General features: G+C 41.6%; 1 protein-coding gene across 8 annotated transcripts in view; it reads left to right on the top strand.

Annotated features, from left to right (window-relative positions):
* phldb1a (pleckstrin homology-like domain, family B, member 1a) overlaps nucleotides 1-18196 on the top strand; it is a 39032-nt gene that overhangs the window by 357 nt on the left and 20479 nt on the right. For 5 of the 8 annotated variants that reach the window (XM_024265844.2, XM_024265843.2, XM_024265847.2 and 2 more), the window contains exons 1-5: nucleotides 4855-6103; nucleotides 10754-10877; nucleotides 11855-12025; nucleotides 14202-14321; nucleotides 15347-16302. In XM_024265844.2, the coding sequence (XP_024121612.1) occupies nucleotides 5003-6103; nucleotides 10754-10877; nucleotides 11855-12025; nucleotides 14202-14321; nucleotides 15347-16302 (2472 nt within the window). In that variant the 5' untranslated portion in view covers nucleotides 4855-5002. Of the gene's footprint in view, nucleotides 1-1583; nucleotides 2192-3494; nucleotides 3588-4854; nucleotides 6104-10753; nucleotides 10878-11854; nucleotides 12026-14201; nucleotides 14322-15346; nucleotides 16303-18196 lie in introns of those variants that run through there. The other 3 variants (XM_024265848.2, XM_024265845.2, XM_024265849.2) reach the window with 3 other exon arrangements.

The raw sequence follows: 18196 nt of genomic DNA, 5'->3' as shown, positions 1-18196 counted from the left end.
CAGGTTTGACACTCTCATGTCTAAGTTAAGATCGGATCAAAGGTTTTATTTGGATGACAGGATTTATGTGTGACCCTGAGAGGAAGTGCTGACTGCAAGTTTCAATTTATAGCCAGGAAGTTGCTATTTTCAAAGAAGATGAAAGATGACTTACAAATTAGGTTCTCATTAGTCTGCAGAACACCCAGTGTTTATTTCTTTAAATTTATCTACAGTAATTTGACATGTTTGCTCTTTTTTTGTACCTGTTGTGGAGTCTTGCAGAAATCCGCAGTATGTACAGATTTATGGATTAAAACCTCCATTCAGATGTTTAAAAATGCTTCCATCTATACTTGTGGTATGGAACCTGCACCTCCGGAGCAACAAGTGGCTCTCTCACCCCTCTGTGGCTCTTTGGTTAAAAAAAAATACAAGTTTTTAGTTTTTTAAAAGCATATGTAAAGTTAAAAGTAAGTAAGTAGTAAAGTAAAAACCTTTATTCAACTCATTTAGACACAGCTGAAGGACAGTACGTGTCACTCAGCAACAATTCATCAATCTTTTATAGTTTACCAATGTTGTACTGAAACATTTTGATAGACTTTTTTAGCTCAGTTTACCACAGAAAGTCAATGTGAGGTCAGTAAACACAAAATAATTCATACTTTATGCCAAATTATGTTGCAATCCACCAAATTATAAGGCAAATTTAATTTTTAAACAAATTCAAGGGTTTTCAGAGCACTATATTTTTCAAAAGTGTGATAGAGTTCACTTAGCTCATATTTATGTATTTTGTGGTTTGGATGCTCGACCAACAGTGAAATATTTTTTTTACATACTATTTGTTGCATTGAGACGATGCTATGTGACACAACATGTCTTTTATTTTGAAAGGGAGTTTTGTAAACCTCTGTTAAAAGTTATAAACACTTTCATATTTTTTAATAACTTTTTTTCCCTTTTTGTTCATTCCTTATTAATGCCAAAAAATAGTTCATTTACATTTATCATACTCATAGCAATAATTTAAATACAAATCAATGTGTTATTTTTCCAAAAAGGTGAAGAAAAACCTTTTGGCTCTTCCTGGGTTGGCAAGAAATCTACCTATATCTGAATGACTCTTTAAGCTTTGAAGTTGATCTAAAGCTTTCACTTATTTCAATGCACTTGACTTATTATTTAATCTGAAAATGTATGAATACTTTTATCACTTAAAAAAAAACACTTTCTCACCCTGCAGTGTTTAAGTGTGCTGCTTTTGCTCTTCTCAACAACTTCTAAAATGTTTGAAAAGGCTTTTAATGTGAAGTGATGTTCACCCTCTCAGCTGAAACGTCCACGTCACCACTGTGGCTGCTTGACACATCTTCAACCAATCCTCCATCCATCTGGTTTCCTAGCGGCCTCTGTTTGTTTGTTAGCGTTTTCCCTCCGTGACTCATCCTCTCCTTCATTTCCTTCGTCCCCTCTGTGGCCCTGGTCATGGGAAAACCCTCAAAAGATCAATAGTGGAACTTTTCTCCCACTCGTTCTCTGTTTGTCTGAAAGCCAAACATTGATCCTGAGGGACGTCTGAAAAGATGCTCGCTTGTGTCCACTCACTTCCTGTGGAACGCCGTGTGTCTCCATCCCCTCATCACAGATGTCTTAAGAAGAGTAACAGCCTTGTTGTCCACTGCAGCCCACTCCTATCATTAAAAGTGAACTTTTCCACTGTGGAAAAGTGAGTTTGTTGAAGAGCTCAGAGCAGGAAGTCAGACTATTCCATCTCCAACTCCTACATGTTTTTATTCCCTGTCATGGATCACACCAGCCTTTTGTGGCGGGGTTAGCCTGAACTTTTATGGGAGTTTAGACTTTTAAATTAATCTTTTAAAAGTTATTGAACAAAAAAATTAAAAAAAATTGGATTCAGAGAACATCTTGGAGGGCAGGGCCGGTGCAAAATCCTGGGTTGCTGCATGTAACTCTGATAGGATGTAATCCTGCACCCAGATGGGGAGGAGAAGGGCAGGGAGGAGGGAAATAGCAGAGGAACTCGGAGAGTGAATGAAGAAAAAAAAAAAAAGCAAGGAGCAGGACAGACACAATAATGCGGTCACTGCTGTGTGAATTTGTGGAGTCCAGAGAAGTCACGGATCTCCCAGCTGGGTGGACTCTGTCAGAGTAGAGAGATGGTGAGAGCTGCATGGCTGTCAGACAAGTAAGTAAACTAACCTGGGATTTCCACAACTTCTTTGATTTGTTGCTGCCTTCTCTACAAAAACACATTTTACATTTCAAATCTTTTCAAATGTAAGATATTTGTGTCTTTCTTCATTTTGTCAATGTTTGTTCCCTGCTCTGTAAAAGTAGCAGCCCAGACTGTGTAGCTGGCAGGATCTATTTTCAGCAGCTTGTGGCAACGTTGAAGGGCATAACTGCCTCTGTAATGACAGGTTAGAGTGCACAGCCCCACATTTGCAGGCATTAAAACGGTTCTCTGGTCTGGGCGTGTTCCTTAAATCACAGAGGTTTTTGCACGAGTGGGAGCAAATGGGTGCACGCTATGTGTTTGTGCGTGAGTCAGGCAGACAGAGACACACCGCCCTGCCCGCTCTTCTGTCCTGTCTGAGGGCGAGTCTCAAAAGGGCCAGTGTTGACAGCCAGTGGGCTGACAGCAGAGGCGCTGGGGCTCCAGTGTCAGAGCGGAACAGAGGGTACGGTCTGTTCTCCGTGTCACTGGGTCCTCTGAGACTCACACACTGCTCACAATTGTCAGATGTGTGTGGTTTGTTGGGAGTGACATCATACTGTTTTAAAGCCCTGTTGTCTTGAATACGATGAGCTAAACTTCAAAAATGGCAGATTTTGGTTGTTTTTTTATTTAATGCAAGAATTTTAATTATGAAAAAACAAAGTAGAATTGTTTATGTGTCTGGAAATGAGCTAAAACGCTTGACAACCTGAAACAAACCGCACAGCTGCCTGAGTTACTTAGTAGACAAAACAGAGACTGGTTAGGAGGCCGTTGAGTCTACTGCAGGGTTATCTATGGCTGTAAAAACGCTTGTGATAGTAAAAGGTAAGGGTGCCAGCTTTAATGTGTCTGGGTTTTCTCTGTCATGATGCGAGCGCGATGATTCAACAGCTGGTACTCATGTTTGCGTGAGGGTTTTAAAAGTCTGAGTCACAGTGACTCACCGCGGTCAGAGATCTAACCCCCTGATTGAGGCCATGTGCAGCTTGTTCACACCAAAAACACACACCTGATATTTTCACTAAAACCCATTGTTGGTTTTTTTTAATTTTTTTTTTTTTGCCCGCTGTGCTCATTGTCAAAAAGGAAGAATCCGTGTTAGCTGACGCCTGCATCGTTCTGGAGAAACAATTAGTCTGTGTAATGGTTTGGTCACATGGGTTTATAACTGGGGCAGAAGCGTTTCTAAGGAAAGCACTGTTCCCATTGTAGTAGCTGTACTCCCAGTGAAGCTCTGAACCACACTGTGTGCATGTGTGTTCTGCAGGATCTTCACGTGTCGGATATTTCTGATCATCCTGTTGACATGGACCGCCTGAGCAGGAGCAAACATGAGCGGCAGACGCATCAGGTCCTACAGGTGAGTTCTTTCATCCAGAGTAAATGTTATATTTATTGTAGTAGATGTGCCAAAAATCACTAAATTGTAGCCACTTGAATTATAAGGTTTTATCGTCGTGTGTGTTTTTTTGGTAATGCATTTGCTGCTTTGATTTGAATCACTTTTCTAAGAAAGATTTTAGCTAAACTTGTGTTTGTTTTATCATAGAGCGGTTTATGGTCACCTCAATGAATGAAAATATTAAACAGATCTCTTCCACCATTATGATTAGCAGTCGATACGAGATGTTTTCTTTGAATTTTTAACCAAACATTGATTCATATCATAATTTGTGATTGACAATCCGATTTGATTTTGATTCATTTTGAATGATCAGATCTGCTGACCTAAAATCAATCCAGGATGTCTTTAGGTAAAACTTCCACCAGTGATGAATCCTTGGTACTGAACAGTGCAGGTGAAGTTTTCCAGATTCCTTGTGTTTCTTGTAAGATAATCAAATGTAAATTCATCATGTGAACAAACAAAAATGTCAACAAGAATTAATGAATAGTATTTTACAGATCAATATAAGGAATATAAATTGGTTCATCATTAATCATTACACCCTTACAAACATCCCATCTTAAGTTTAATCCAGGGTTCTCAAACTCAGTTTACCTTGGGGCCACAGAAGGCTGAGTCTGGCTGAAACTGGGCCGTATGCGGTTCCATTTGTGCCAAAAAATATGTTTTTGCGTACACTGTCTATGTGTCTATCTGTCTATCTGTCTTTGTACTACTAAGCAATATCTTCTGCGTGTCCTGTGAAACGACAGGAGCTAATGACACTAGCATTTGTTGCTAACGAGTTTTCTGACGACCAGATCCAACGACAATAGCAAATACAAAGCTTTCATAAGTAGTGTGGACATGCAGAAGATATTTGCTTAGTAGAAATTGAACTTTCATATTAAGGTGGAGGCTACAAAATATCAACTTTGGGGCCACAAATGACCCGCGGGCCGCCAGTTTGAGACTGTTGATAGAGATATGAATGCTTATGACTGTACATATCCAATGACCAGCAGGGGGCGCTGTTATTTTGTGTTACGTGTATATTCGTAGAAGAAGAATGTTTATCTCTCTCTCTCTACCTAACTTGACTCGAGAGGAGCAAGGTGTGTGGCTGTCTGTTCAATAAACTAAGCCGGAGAGTGGCTAAAGAAGAAGTGGTTGCCGTCGTGATTCCGTCGAGACTATTCCGCTGCAGGTGGGCAAAAGGTGTCAGCCCACGTTGTAAAAGTAACCTGCTAACAGGTTATGGGCCCAGAAGCCGCAAGAATTATTCTGAGAGTCTGACGACGGACACGTGCATTGGGAAGACGTCTACTTTGCTGGCGCGCAAAGCGGTAGCTAGCCAAAAGTTGGAGTTAGCTTAGCAAAGGACGCAAATGGCAACAAGAACGAAGATTAAGTGGCCCACGTTTGACGGGAGAGCGGAGGAGTATGAGCTCTGGGAAGAAAGGATGTTATGCTGCATGCACAGTGCAGGCCTGAAGCAGACAATCCTGAACAAGCCAGCCGGACCGCTGTCAGTGGATGAACAAGCGCGGGATGACAAGCTCAACGCGGATGCATACTGCGCGCTGGCGCCCTTATTGGACAATACCAGCTTGGGACTGATATTCAGAGACACTAAAGACAAAGGCCGAGAGAGTCTCAAAGTGTTAAGAGAACACTACATCGGCAAAGGTAGGCCCCGGATTGTGTCGTTATATATAACATTAACCTCGCTGAAGAAAGCAGACACGGAGACTGTTACGGAGTACATTATCCGAGCGGAGCAAATCATCACAGCGCTCAAGACTGCGGGCGAAGCACCGAGTGAGGGACTGATGATGGCAATGATTATGAGAGGACTACCAGAAAAATACAAGCCGTTCACGCTGATGGTCACGCATAGCTCTGCGGACATGAAGCTGGGAGAGTTTAAAGCTAAACTGAGGAACTTCGAGGCTTCCGAAGATATGGAGCCTGTAGCTGATGACGCGGGAGAGCGAGTGCTGAAAGCCCGCGCGGCGGTAAAGAAAAGAAGCGGACCCCCGACAGAGCTGGTGTGCTGGAGATGTGGAGAAAAGGGACACAGAAAAGACGACTGCTCAAAGAAAGCTTGGTGTAACTCCTGTAAAAGCGCAAGTCACACAGACAGAGCGTGCAGAAGGAAGGAACGCGGACGCGGATCTCGCTGTGCGCGCGCTCAAGATGACGGCGGCGAGAGCGGAACCTACGAGGCGGGCTGCAGGCGCGCTGACATCGGACGAGCTGCGGGAAAAGACTTCACGTTCAAGACGGAGACGGATGATGCTAGCGGAGCAGCACCGCAGATCCACATAAAAGGGCTGGTCGTGGACACAGGAGCATCGTCCCACATCATCAACGACAGGAGCCGGTTCAAGAACTTCGACAGCACCTTCAAGCCAGAGAGGCACAGCATGGAGCTGGCAGACGGAAAGCGTACTTTCGGGTTGGCACAAGGCAGGGGAGATGCACAGGTATGTCTCCCCGACAGTAATGGACGGCGATGTACAGTGACGTTAAAGAACGCCCTCTACATCCCCTCATTCCCACAAGAACTCTTTTCCGTGAAGTGTGCCACTGCTAATGGAGCTAAGGTTCATTTTGATGAAGGTAAAGATGTTCTTGAAGTACCTGATGGCACAAAATTTAACATTCATGTTTATAAAAGAATGTACTACTTACAAACAGATTGTGATGAAAATGATGTGTGTAATGTCAGCCATGATATTCAAACCTGGCATGAAATCATGGGTCACTGCAACTATGAAGACATACTGCGGCTGCAGGATGTAACAGTGGGCATGCACATTACAGGTGCAAAGCGTAAACCTGATAAAGAATGTGATGTATGCATCAAGGGGAAGTTTACTCAGACAAGAAACAGAAATCCAACAGAAAAAGTTAAAGCACCACTTGAGCTGGTGAACACAGATCTAGCTGGTCCAGTAAACAACGAGTCGATAGATGGTTTTAAGTACATGCAGTCTTTTACAGACGTGCATACAGGGGCTGTGTTTGTTTACTTTCTGAAGGCAAAAAGCGATGCGACCCAAGCCACAGAGAAGTTTCTGGCAGATGTAGCACCTTATGGTACTGTGAAGTGCATTCGGTCAGACAATGGGACCGAGTTCACTAGTAAAGAGTTTAAGACACTACTGAGGAAGAACAAAATCAAACATGAAATGTCTTGTCCTTATTCCCCACACCAGAATGGAGTAGCAGAGAGAGAAGGACGCACTCTTTTTGAGATGGCTCGGTGTAAACTTATTGACGGTGATCTACCCAAGAGCCTGTGGCACTATGCGATCCAGGAAGCAGCTTACACCAGGAATCGATGTTTTAATAAACACACCGGTACTACCCCATACACAGCATTGACAGGAAAAAGGTGTGATCTGGCTAAGATGCACAAGTTTGGATCAGAGTGTTACGCTTACCAACAAGATAGAGGTAAACTAGACTCTAGATGTGAGAGAGGGCTCTTCGTTGGGCATGATAAAGGCAGTCCAGCTTTTCTTGTTTACTATCCCAATAAAGGGAAAGTACAAAAGCACAGACTGGTGAAGTTTATCACAAAAACAACATGCGAGAGCGAGACTCAAACTCAGGAGCTAGCTCTAGACTCCTTAGGAGACAATGAGGAGAGAGAGGCTCTGGAGCCCAGAGACCTCACAGACATACAGACGGGTAACCTACAGTCACCAGAGGATGACGAAGAACGTCCTGGAGTGACAGTACAGGATTCAAACAGTAGGAAATACCCCACCAGAGAGCGCAAACCCCCGGGATATCTGAAAGATTATTTTCAGGGGAAAAGTAATGAGGAAGACAGCATGCTAACTAGCATAGACTACTGCTACAGAACAGTTTGTGATGTACCACTAACCTTCAAAGATGCTATTTCATCAGCAGAATCAGGAAAATGGAAGAGAGCTATGGATGAGGAGATCAAATCCTTAGAGGATAACCAGACCTTTACCCTAACTACTTTGCCAGAGGGCAGAAAGACAGTGGGAGGTAGGTGGGTTTATTCCATTAAGGAGGACAGTGATGGACATGAACAGTACAAGGCCAGATTTGTCGCTAAAGGATACAGTCAGAGAGCAGGGATTGATTATGGAGAGACATTCTCACCTACAGCTAACCTGACCAGTGTGCGTGTGGTGATGCAGAAGGCAGCCCAAGACAACCTAATGTTGCATCAGATGGATGTCAAAACAGCTTATCTGCATGCACCCATTGATCGAGACATTTACATGGATCAACCTGAAGGCTATGAAAAAGGTGAAGGAAAGCTAGTGTGTAAGTTACAGAAGTCCATTTACGGTCTAAAGCAGTCAGGGCGTAATTGGAATGGGATGCTTCACACATGTTTGACAGATGACGGTTTCAAACAGAACCCAGCAGACCATTGTGTCTACACAAAAGAGTCTGAACAGGGAGAAAGGATAATAATTGTGATCTGGGTGGATGATCTTATCCTTGCAGCCAACAGCAATGAGAGCCTAAACCAGGTGAAAGCGCTACTTTCCACCAGGTTTAAGATGAAGGACCTAGGCCAATTAAAACACTTTCTAGGCATGGACTTCAGCCAATCTGACGGTTGCGTTAAAATGTCTCAAGAGAGATATGTTGAAAAGATCCTAAAACGCTTCGATATGCAGGAATGTAGAACTAGGGAAACTCCATGTGACCAAAAGGTACATTATTGTGAAGATGCGTCTAAGATGGCGGATGTTAAAAAGTACAGAGAGGCTGTGGGCAGCCTGATCTACCTGACCACCTGTACAAGACCCGATTTATGTTTTGTGGTTACCAAGCTGTCACAGCATTTAGCTGACCCCACAGATGAACACTGGGTTACAGTGAAACATGTTTTGCGTTACCTCAGAGGTACTGCAAAGAAACAACTCTGTTTCAGAAAGAACAGCGAGGGCCTGGGGCTCCAGGCCTACAGCGATGCAGACTGGGGGGCAGACACAAGTGATAGGAGGAGCACAACCGGTTATTGTATAACCATGAGCAAAAACAGCTCATTGATCTCATGGAAAACCAAAAAGCAACCTACAGTGGCCCTATCTACTTGTGAAGCCGAATACATGGCTCTTGCTCTAACCATACAGGAGTGTATTTATTTAGAACAGCTCCTAAAAGGGATGGATTCTCAAGAGTACACAAAAACTGTTGTTTTTGAAGACAACCAGGGAACCATTGCTCTTGTCAGGAACCCCGTGAACAGGCAGAGATGTAAACATGTGGATATAAAGTATCATTTCATCAGGTCCACCATAAGAGAAGGAAAAATGATACTTGTATACTGTTCCACAGATGACATGGTTGCGGATGTCATGACCAAACCTGCCACTAAACTGAAGTTAATGAAGTTCGCAGGGATTATGTTTGGAATGTAAATGTTGAACATTTAAGAGCCTGTCTATTTTAGTTTGTTTATTTAAATATGTTGATGTACAGTATACAGGTCATTCATAAGTGGGAGTGTTGATAGAGATATGAATGCTTATGACTGTACATATCCAATGACCAGCAGGGGGCGCTGTTATTTTGTGTTACGTGTATATTCGTAGAAGAAGAATGTTTATCTCTCTCTCTCTACCTAACTTGACTCGAGAGGAGCAAGGTGTGTGGCTGTCTGTTCAATAAACTAAGCCGGAGAGTGGCTAAAGAAGAAGTGGTTGCCGTCGTGATTCCGTCGAGACTATTCCGCTGCAGGTGGGCAAAAGGTGTCAGCCCACGTTGTAAAAGTAACCTGCTAACAGAGACCCCTGGTCCACTCTTTCCTTAATTTAAATAGGTGTGGATTTTCTTTCACGAAGCTTTATTTTCTTTGATATGAATCATATATGTGCAAACTTATTCTGATGGTGTTGTCTGAAAGTTGGCTCATGATGTGAAGCGTTCCCATTGGTGGAAAAAGCTTTAGCTGTGTTGATTGACGAGGAAGAGAACCACATGTTTAAAAAAGATTAGAAGGAAGATCATAGACTGATCATCAACATTGACTGGAGAAATCTACTCATTTTCCATCCATCTTTGCATTACTCTTTGCTGATTGGCTGAAACAACTGATTGAAGGTAGTGAAGTTATTTCCTTCATTTGATCATTAGCAAGTAGCTGGAAAAAAAAGTAGGGAGTTGACTCTGAGTTGAGAAATGTAAATGACTACTGAGGAAATTAAAAAAGGTACTTTCAGCTTCAGATCACTGGGATGTAATTCTTTTCCACATTAACCACACCCACTAAGATGCTTGACATAATTATCACCATACGATGGACAAGACAAGAATTTGTTCAAATTAGGCCTTCATGACATAAAGGATGCTGTCATAACTCTGCATCCCAGACCAAATATCTGTGACTTCTATAAAAAGCCTCTTGAGTTTGACTCATAGTTCTGGGTTTTTTACTCTCACTTTTTGAATTTAGGCTGAACTTGCTCACAAATAGAAACATTAGGAACTTTTTATATTCCTTTGCATGTGAAATATTTGTGTTTTGCTCTTATTTCCATTTGAACACAGCTCTATTTACATACCAAAACATGCAATGTTCAAAAGTGAAAGAGGTTATGCATTTAATTAATCTTCCGAATTTCCTTCCATATTCTAGTGTGTCACCAGGTCTTAAAATATCTGATAGCCTGTCCACCTTTAGGGGCTTAAAGCTCTCACTTCAGCACGGCTTAAATTGGGAGTTGTTGTGTAAGGAGACCTTTTGGTTTCGGGGAACAAAATCTGCCTGACATCATTCGGCAAACTGTAAATAAAGGAAGGTCACGCAGACAGCGGCCAGTGACGAACAATAACCTGAGCATCACTTATGCAGTTGTTATCATCACATGTTTGCAGGAACACAGTTTTAGACTAGATTCCAAAACACTACGCTACACTGTATGAAAATATGACTACTAGTATACGCCTTAGTTTAAAGAAAGAGAATTTTCATATGTGCGGGGGAGAAAATTATTAGAAGCAATGTCAAGACAAGTAGATTCAGGCATGAAGAACAGTCAACATTTGGTGTTTGCAATTATATATAAAATAACGGAATCAGGCCTGATTTATTTCGTTGTAATTTCACTTTTTTTTTTTTTTTTTTTTTACAGAACACTCCTTTAGACCTGATTGAAACAGGAAAGTCCCTGAAAGTCCAAGCAGAGCGCCCCCACCTGGTCAGCTTGGGAAGTGGACGTCTCAGCACAGCCATCACTTTACTTCCACTGCTGGAAGGTGAGCTCCAACAAAGAGTTTTTGTTTGATAGTTTCAACACATTAAAATGTTTTTTTTTTACTTTGCAATTGTGTCATGAAATTGTATTATTGCTCACTTCATAAGTCATAAATAGACCAAAAATTATAAAGGCATTTATGTAGTTAGTATGAGACAGAACTAGTGCTACAATGGAAAAAATTCCCTTCTCAAAACAAGTAAAAAAAATATGGAATACAAGGTGTTAAAAAAATCAGCCAATGAAACTAGTAAAATTTGTCTTGGTAATATTTCTTAAAATAAGTTGTGATATTCTTCCCTTTTAAAACGAAATTTCATCTCTACATAAAAATAAAAACTCTTATTTAGCTAATAAAGTGTGATACTAGGAAATATAGAGCCTTAATATAAGCGTGCATTGTTAAAAAAAGTTTTATATTTCCCAAGCGGATACTTAAAATACATACTTTTCCCAAAAATAATCCCCATTTAAGTGCTACAAAAGTCCAAGTATCCTTATGTATAGACCAATTGATAACAATGATTCTAAAATTACACATTTTAAGATAAATTCTTAAAATAAGCACTTATTATCTTACAGAAACTACTAGTCAGGTAAAATTGTGTCATATCAAGTCTAAAGATATTTAAATTAAAAACTAGACAATAATGCTGAGTGATGTTTTGTGTTATGCTGTGTAAATTAAAGACAATCATGACACAAAATGCTTTTCTGACTCATGCTGAGCTGTAGCTCAAATTATTATCACATAAGAAGAGCAGGAAGTGGGCGTGGTATCTGTAAATCTTTGTGTTGCTCTACAACAAAGTAAATCTGTTTGTCATGTTTTTTTTTAACCATTAAATTCGCATTACAACAAGAGCAATATGTCCCTCCTCTGCCCTTCAAAAGACATTTATTGAGACTTACCCATGTTGTTTGTGCAGCTTTGATCTCTCCAGGAACTGACTCAGATAATGTTCCCTGTTGTCACAGGGAGAACCACACTGGGCAGTGAGAGGACAGATATCCCTCTGCAGGGTCCTGGCATCGCTGCTCAGCACTGCTACATCGAGAACCAGGCAGGGAGCATCACCTTGTACCCATGCGGGAACCCGTGCTCTGTGGATGGACTTGCCATCTCCAAACCGTATCGCCTCACACAAGGTAGCTCAGGCACAAGCCCAAGAAAATGTACTCAAACTGCCGTTCTTGGTGCAGCTGTTGAAACGTAAACATTTATGCATTTTTTTGGCTGCTTAAAACAACACCATAAAGCTGGAGTCTAATAAATGAGTCTGAAACTATCCCAAACTTTGCTTCTGATGCTCCTCTTGGGATGACGGTTACAGAGAGAAACTTTGAGGCACATGAAGGGACAAAAGGGAGACAGCTGCACTGTGCTAAGAGGCTGTGGTACAAGATTGATTTCCTAGATGGAGAATGATCTATCTGTAACAACTGCAACTACAGAGCAACCACAAGAGTTATGGAACAATGGTGTCTTCAAATCAGCTACGTTAGCGTGTAGCTGCTAGCGCTAACAACATCAGCTTTATAACTTTAAAAAGGTCGTGCTAAAATAAAAAGCAATTACTTACATTTAAATGTAAATATCTGAGCTTCAGAACACACCCGCGTGAAGAAAAAACGCTTTTCCTCCGCGACGCAGAACCGTAGCACCCTCGCGGTGGAGGACTCTGCTTCCCTCCGTAGTGAGGGCTTGCCCTTAAAAAAACTATTTCAGACAACCCTACCCATTCAAATGCCCCCACAATTGGAGGGGTAAAGAGAACCTGTAGGGGGAAGAATTCGGATTGCTTGATCTGCATCAGAGTTATGCTGGTGTGAAAACTGTGATGAGGACCAAACAACAGAACCCTGATCCTTCTAATAACGTTAGGGTCTTGGTTCACTTGGAGGTTGGCTCTAGAGCAATTGACAGAGGTGACAGACATGGAGGGCACTCATTTATTTGTGTTAATGGTCAGATTACAGACATTATATAATTAGTAGTATTCATCTTTTTTATCATTGTAGTCAGTCCTGCAACCCTTTCCAATCAAATTAGTTCCCCTGCACTTTGCTTTACAGTAGCAGCTGGCCTAGGTGAATTTGTGTTTTTTTTGTGTTTTTTTTTAACGTTAAGTTCTGTTTTCCTTTCATGTATGTTAGAATTTGTTGTTTAATTTTCCTATTTTTGAGGTTTTGTGGGATTTACAACGCCTGGGTTAAGTTCTGCTTCTCTTTTAGCTCACTGCTCTTTTCATGTCAGATCTTTTGTTTTGTGACCTTATCCTCCTTTGTGGCATGTTCCGATACAGTCATGATTCGTGGTTTGCCGACCCTCACCCAGAGGGGAGGTGATGCTCGGTGCTCCAGGTTCACGTTAGAGGCCTCCAATGATTAAGAGCTTCTAGGGAGAGATGGATCCGTTTTAAATGTTTATTCTTTTCTTATGATTTTCCATTGATGAGACTTGTCAGAAAGCCTTTGCGAAATATCCAAATCAGAAAACCAGGAAAGTCAAAAATTCAGGAAAATGTGTGAAGCATGAAATGATGTAAAAAAGCTGATTTTGCATCCTCAGTTTATACTACTGTATAGTTTATTTACCAAAAGACAAACTGGTCAAAAATATATATTTTTTCTAATTGAAAAAACTCCAACATATCCAAAAAACTGCACATCCTTCTAGTATTTTTTTTTTTTTTGCTTACTGCATATTTGTCATTCAAGAGCTACAGTGGTCCCGCCCCTGCAGTTCCCTCTGTGAGATGTAAGCCGGCAGCTCACCAGAATGCCATTTGAAGCTGGTGTGTGTGTATGGAGACAGCAGCTGCTGAACAGGAATACTCCATTCAGAGGACAATCATTAAACCTTAAGAAAAAATAAATTTATAAAATAAATATGATCTATATGCATTTTGGACTTTTGTGAAATTCGCACGGATCTTCAACAATTCAGAACAAAAGCATATGACTCTGAGGAAATAAGCCAGGAATGCCGGGAATAAATAACAATGATGTTTTCACTTGCTGAATAATTTCACGTAAGTTTGACCTGTCATTTGTGTGCTTTTTTCAAATCTACTGTTTCAAATAATCTAAAAAAACTGTATTTATGCCTTTATTCTAACCCCAAAGAGCATGAAGTTTATATTTTATTTTAATTTTTTTACATCTATATCTTATTTCCTACTAAAATTCCTTAAACTATCACTGAGATCTAAGGTGTTTTGAACCCAGGACCTAATCATTACACAGACATGAAAACTGTAAGGTCATAATTAATAATCAAATGCAGACATCACTGACACACTCACTCTGTTCTCCTCCCAAGGCTGCATGTTGTGTTTTGGTCAGTCGGCATTTTTTCGTTTCAACCACCCAGAAGAGGCTCAGAGGATGAAGAACATGCTTCCCGGAGGACACCTTGATGCCCCCAAAACACTCCCCCCTGGTAAAAGAAATTTAACTCCATCTTAGCCAAATGTACACCGAACAATTCCTGCCATCCAGAAATAAGCATCTTGTGACAACTGTGTGTACAGAGTGTGCACAGCCAGCTCAGCAGCTATTCTGGGCAGAGCAAATGCTTTGGGAACATAAACCCCGATAATTTCCTATACCTTCATGTTCAATAAATCCACAAGAGTTTAGGTAGAGTCTGATGTTGTTTAGCCAAAATTAAACAATGGTTATACTTCTTTTTCATAATTTTTGAAGATTTATTAAATGTAGATGTGATCAACTATTATATCCTGAAATGTTAGATCAAAATAAGAGAAACTGTGTCTTTTTTGTGTTTGTCTACATTTTTAGCCCAATTTCTCCAAATACACTGGACTGAAGGATATTTATATCCCTGCCAGGAAGCAGAATGACTTTTAACAGATCCAATTATCTTTGGCTTACATTTTGACTGATTTAATCTAGATTTTCACACAGCCCAGTGACCTTATTGTGTTAAAGCAGTGTAGTAATCTTTGGCTGGGTTTTGTTTTGGAAAGTGCCATTATTGTGGCAGGCTGCCGACTGTGCAGCCTGTGATATTTGGAGCTCATTCTCCTCTGACCTTATTGATTTTACAGTCGGAGCCTGAATAATAAGAGTCACCACACCCCTCCCAGTGTGTGTGTCTGCCCACTCTTTCCTGACCAAGCCCTGATTTCATGGTTTGAATGAGGTACACTGCTGAACATTTATATTTAGCTGCTCCAAATCCCTGTGGAATTACGTGAGAGCTGTGGGGCATCAGTGGGTTTGACTCATGCGGGGCTCCACTTCAAGAACCCCTCTTAACAGAGGTTCTGTTTGGTTTTTACCTAAATTTTGAGCCCATTGATTCTACCATTGACCTAAGACAAGGTGGAGGTAAACCAAAGCTGTGTGTTTGTTTTTCAGTGTTTTTACAACTGCTGACTTCCTTCACAACCAGGAATGCTCTTGAACAAATGTTTCCAAATGTTTGCCTCCCCCCTGCAGATACCCACAGAAACGCCAACGGGAACCATGAGCTTTTCTCAAGTGACGCCAAACTTGACAACATGGCCAGGAATTTTCAGAACTCCCTGGTTCTGAAAGCATCGCCATCATCGGGGACTGGTAAGCAGCAAGCCCAACCAGCTCCTGCAGACCTGGAGCTGAACGGGAAAAATGGCTCCTCGTTAGCGCCTGAAAACAAGTTGCTCAGTCAGAACATCAAACCGTTTCCAGTTCCTGCCAGATCATCAAATACTAGTCAAATTCCTGTTCCTCAACCACGAACTTTACGCTCTACAGCCTTGAGTGATACCAGTGCGGGTCAGAAGGTCCACGAGAGTCCAAAACCTCTTAGGAAGTCGAGGGCAGAGGCTACATCAAGCCCTAAACCACAGATGAAGGGGTTAGGCCCAGAAAACTCAAGTTTTATCCCCAATCACACTGCGCCCTCCACTAAGTTTTCCACCGCTCCACCCAGCCCCCGGTTAAGAGACTCCTCCCTGCAGAGGAGGTCTCATAGTCCCATGCAACATCATGTGGATTTCCTTCAAAAACCAACTCTGAAGGAGCTTCCTCCTCCCAGTCCTCAGATGGCCCACCGCAAACCTGCGTCAAAAACAGAGCGCACGAGGTCACCACATATACGGACTCCATCAACGCTGACTAAAGCTGGGAATGAGTTTGGAAGCAGTGCGATGAGACCCGAACCAGGAAGTGCACACACATCAAGCTTGGGCTCTGGACCCAGTTTGTCTCCCCTCGCAAGTCCTCGCAGTCAAAGAAAGACTTCTGCTATGAGCACAAGAGGATCTGGTGGCAAAGAAGGGAATCTTACCAAACCATATACCAGGGAGCGCAAGAACAGCATCTCTGAGATCAGTGACAATGAGGACGAGTTGCTGGAATACCACCGCTGGCAGAGGGAGGAGAGGCTGCGAGAGCAGGAAATGGAGAAACTGGTGAGTGATGAATTAATACAACAGAGATGCTGCAATGTTGAAAGTCACTAACTCACAATGCACCCTTAACCCTCATACTCTATTATGGAGCCCAGATGACCCCACTCTTACATGATCCCTTCTAAGACAAAGGTGGACATGATTTTATGTCTGCCATGGACACCAGTGAAGAAAAAAAATCCTCGAAAAAAAAAGTTCACTGTCTTGTGGGGTCCAGATGACCCCACTTTTAATGTAAACATGCCTTGGATAGCACAAGGGTTAAATTCAAGACTCCTCATAATTAGCTTCTCCTTCAATGGAAAGACAAAACACTGATCATTTAGGGATAATGCTCGATTAGAAGTGCATTACTAGAGATTAATGAACAACGCAGAGACATGAACCACCCAACATAAAACGGAGGACAGTTGATTCCACAAAGTCCATTCATTTCTGATAATGCACACCTTGAAGCACACTATCCTGGTTATACTATGGTCACTAATGATATGAGTAAAAATAAATCAATTATTAAAACTTTAATCTTGTTTTTTTTAAGACGTAAATATTTATTTATTTTATTTTAATTTTTTATACAAAAAGGGGACTATATGACACGCAGTTCAACACGTTGTCAGGGCAATGACCACATAGCCTATACAAACCCTTTTGCTGTGATATATATTCTACACATCATGATAAGTGAAACAAATCATTTAAGAGGGAAACTTCATCTCTGACCGCTTGTTTTTATCTAGATGATGAAGCAGAAGTTTGTTTCAAAGAAACAAAGTCCACAGCCTAAATTGTTTATTTTCTGTCTAATTTTTAAGTTCTGAGTTTTCTATTTTTCTGGTTACCAACTGGTGTCTAGGCCAGTGCAATCATAAGGAACATCTGCTATACCATAGTCTGGTTGAATACTCGATTCTGATTGGCTGCTGAGTGTGGATTAAAATATGATAATCTTTTGAATAAAAACAAGTGACGTTAACTTTCTCACGGAACGGATGCTTTATTTATTGACAAAAATATATGTTTGCTTCCTTTGCCGCTGCAGTAGACGTTGGTGTTGGCTCAGCCGTCTCAACAACGCCTTGACGTGATACCGGTTCAACGTGCCGCACCACACTATAGTGGTCCGCTTTTTGTGAAAAAGTGACCTAAACCAAAAAAATAACAAAAGTCAAGTGCTAAAAATCAATTGAATATTTACTTTTTTTGTAAGTGATCATGGTATAAGCAGGATAATGCCCTTGAAGTGTGGATTATCGTAAATTAATGCACTTCACGGAACCAACCGTCCTACGGGTTCATGTTTCCACAGTGTGCGTTAATTTCTGACAATGCACACTTTGTCAGGCATCATCTCTTACCTAATCCACACCCTGCAGCCAATCAAAATCGAGTATTCACCTGGCCCATGGTAGAATTGTAAAAAAAAAGTCAGGTGTGAAAAGGTTAAACTATGATGGATGACTGAATGATGCGCAAGTACAGTGAGACAAAAACAGAATCTTTGATGTTCAGTTCTTGGCCTGCTGGGACAGACGTCAAAACCGGGATACCTAATAGGATAAAGCTGAGTGGTGAACAGCCTCACAGCCAACTGCTTGTCTGCTTTTTTAAATCTTCCCCCGTCTCCTGGCGCACTGCCAGTCGCTCTTCTTCTCTGAATATTACTGGCATCGTCGGCCCATGTGACCAACATGACACGGGGTGAACATTCTTCCGGGCGTCTCAGCATCCAGTGCAGCTGGTTCTTGTTCAACACTATATTTACCAAATGGATGAGGGGCATCTGCTTTCAAAGCTGCCTCCTCTTCGCTCGCCGCTCTCTCATGTTTATTCCCACACTAAACCACAGACTCCAAAATTGCCGTCTATCTTCAGTCCATCACCCACACTGCTT

Source organism: Oryzias melastigma, linkage group LG14 (genome assembly GCF_002922805.2).
Source record: "Oryzias melastigma strain HK-1 linkage group LG14, ASM292280v2, whole genome shotgun sequence".
Taxonomy (NCBI): Eukaryota; Metazoa; Chordata; class Actinopteri; order Beloniformes; family Adrianichthyidae; genus Oryzias; species Oryzias melastigma.
Note: the sequence above shows the minus strand (reverse complement) of the source record. Positions and strands in the feature narration are given on the sequence as shown.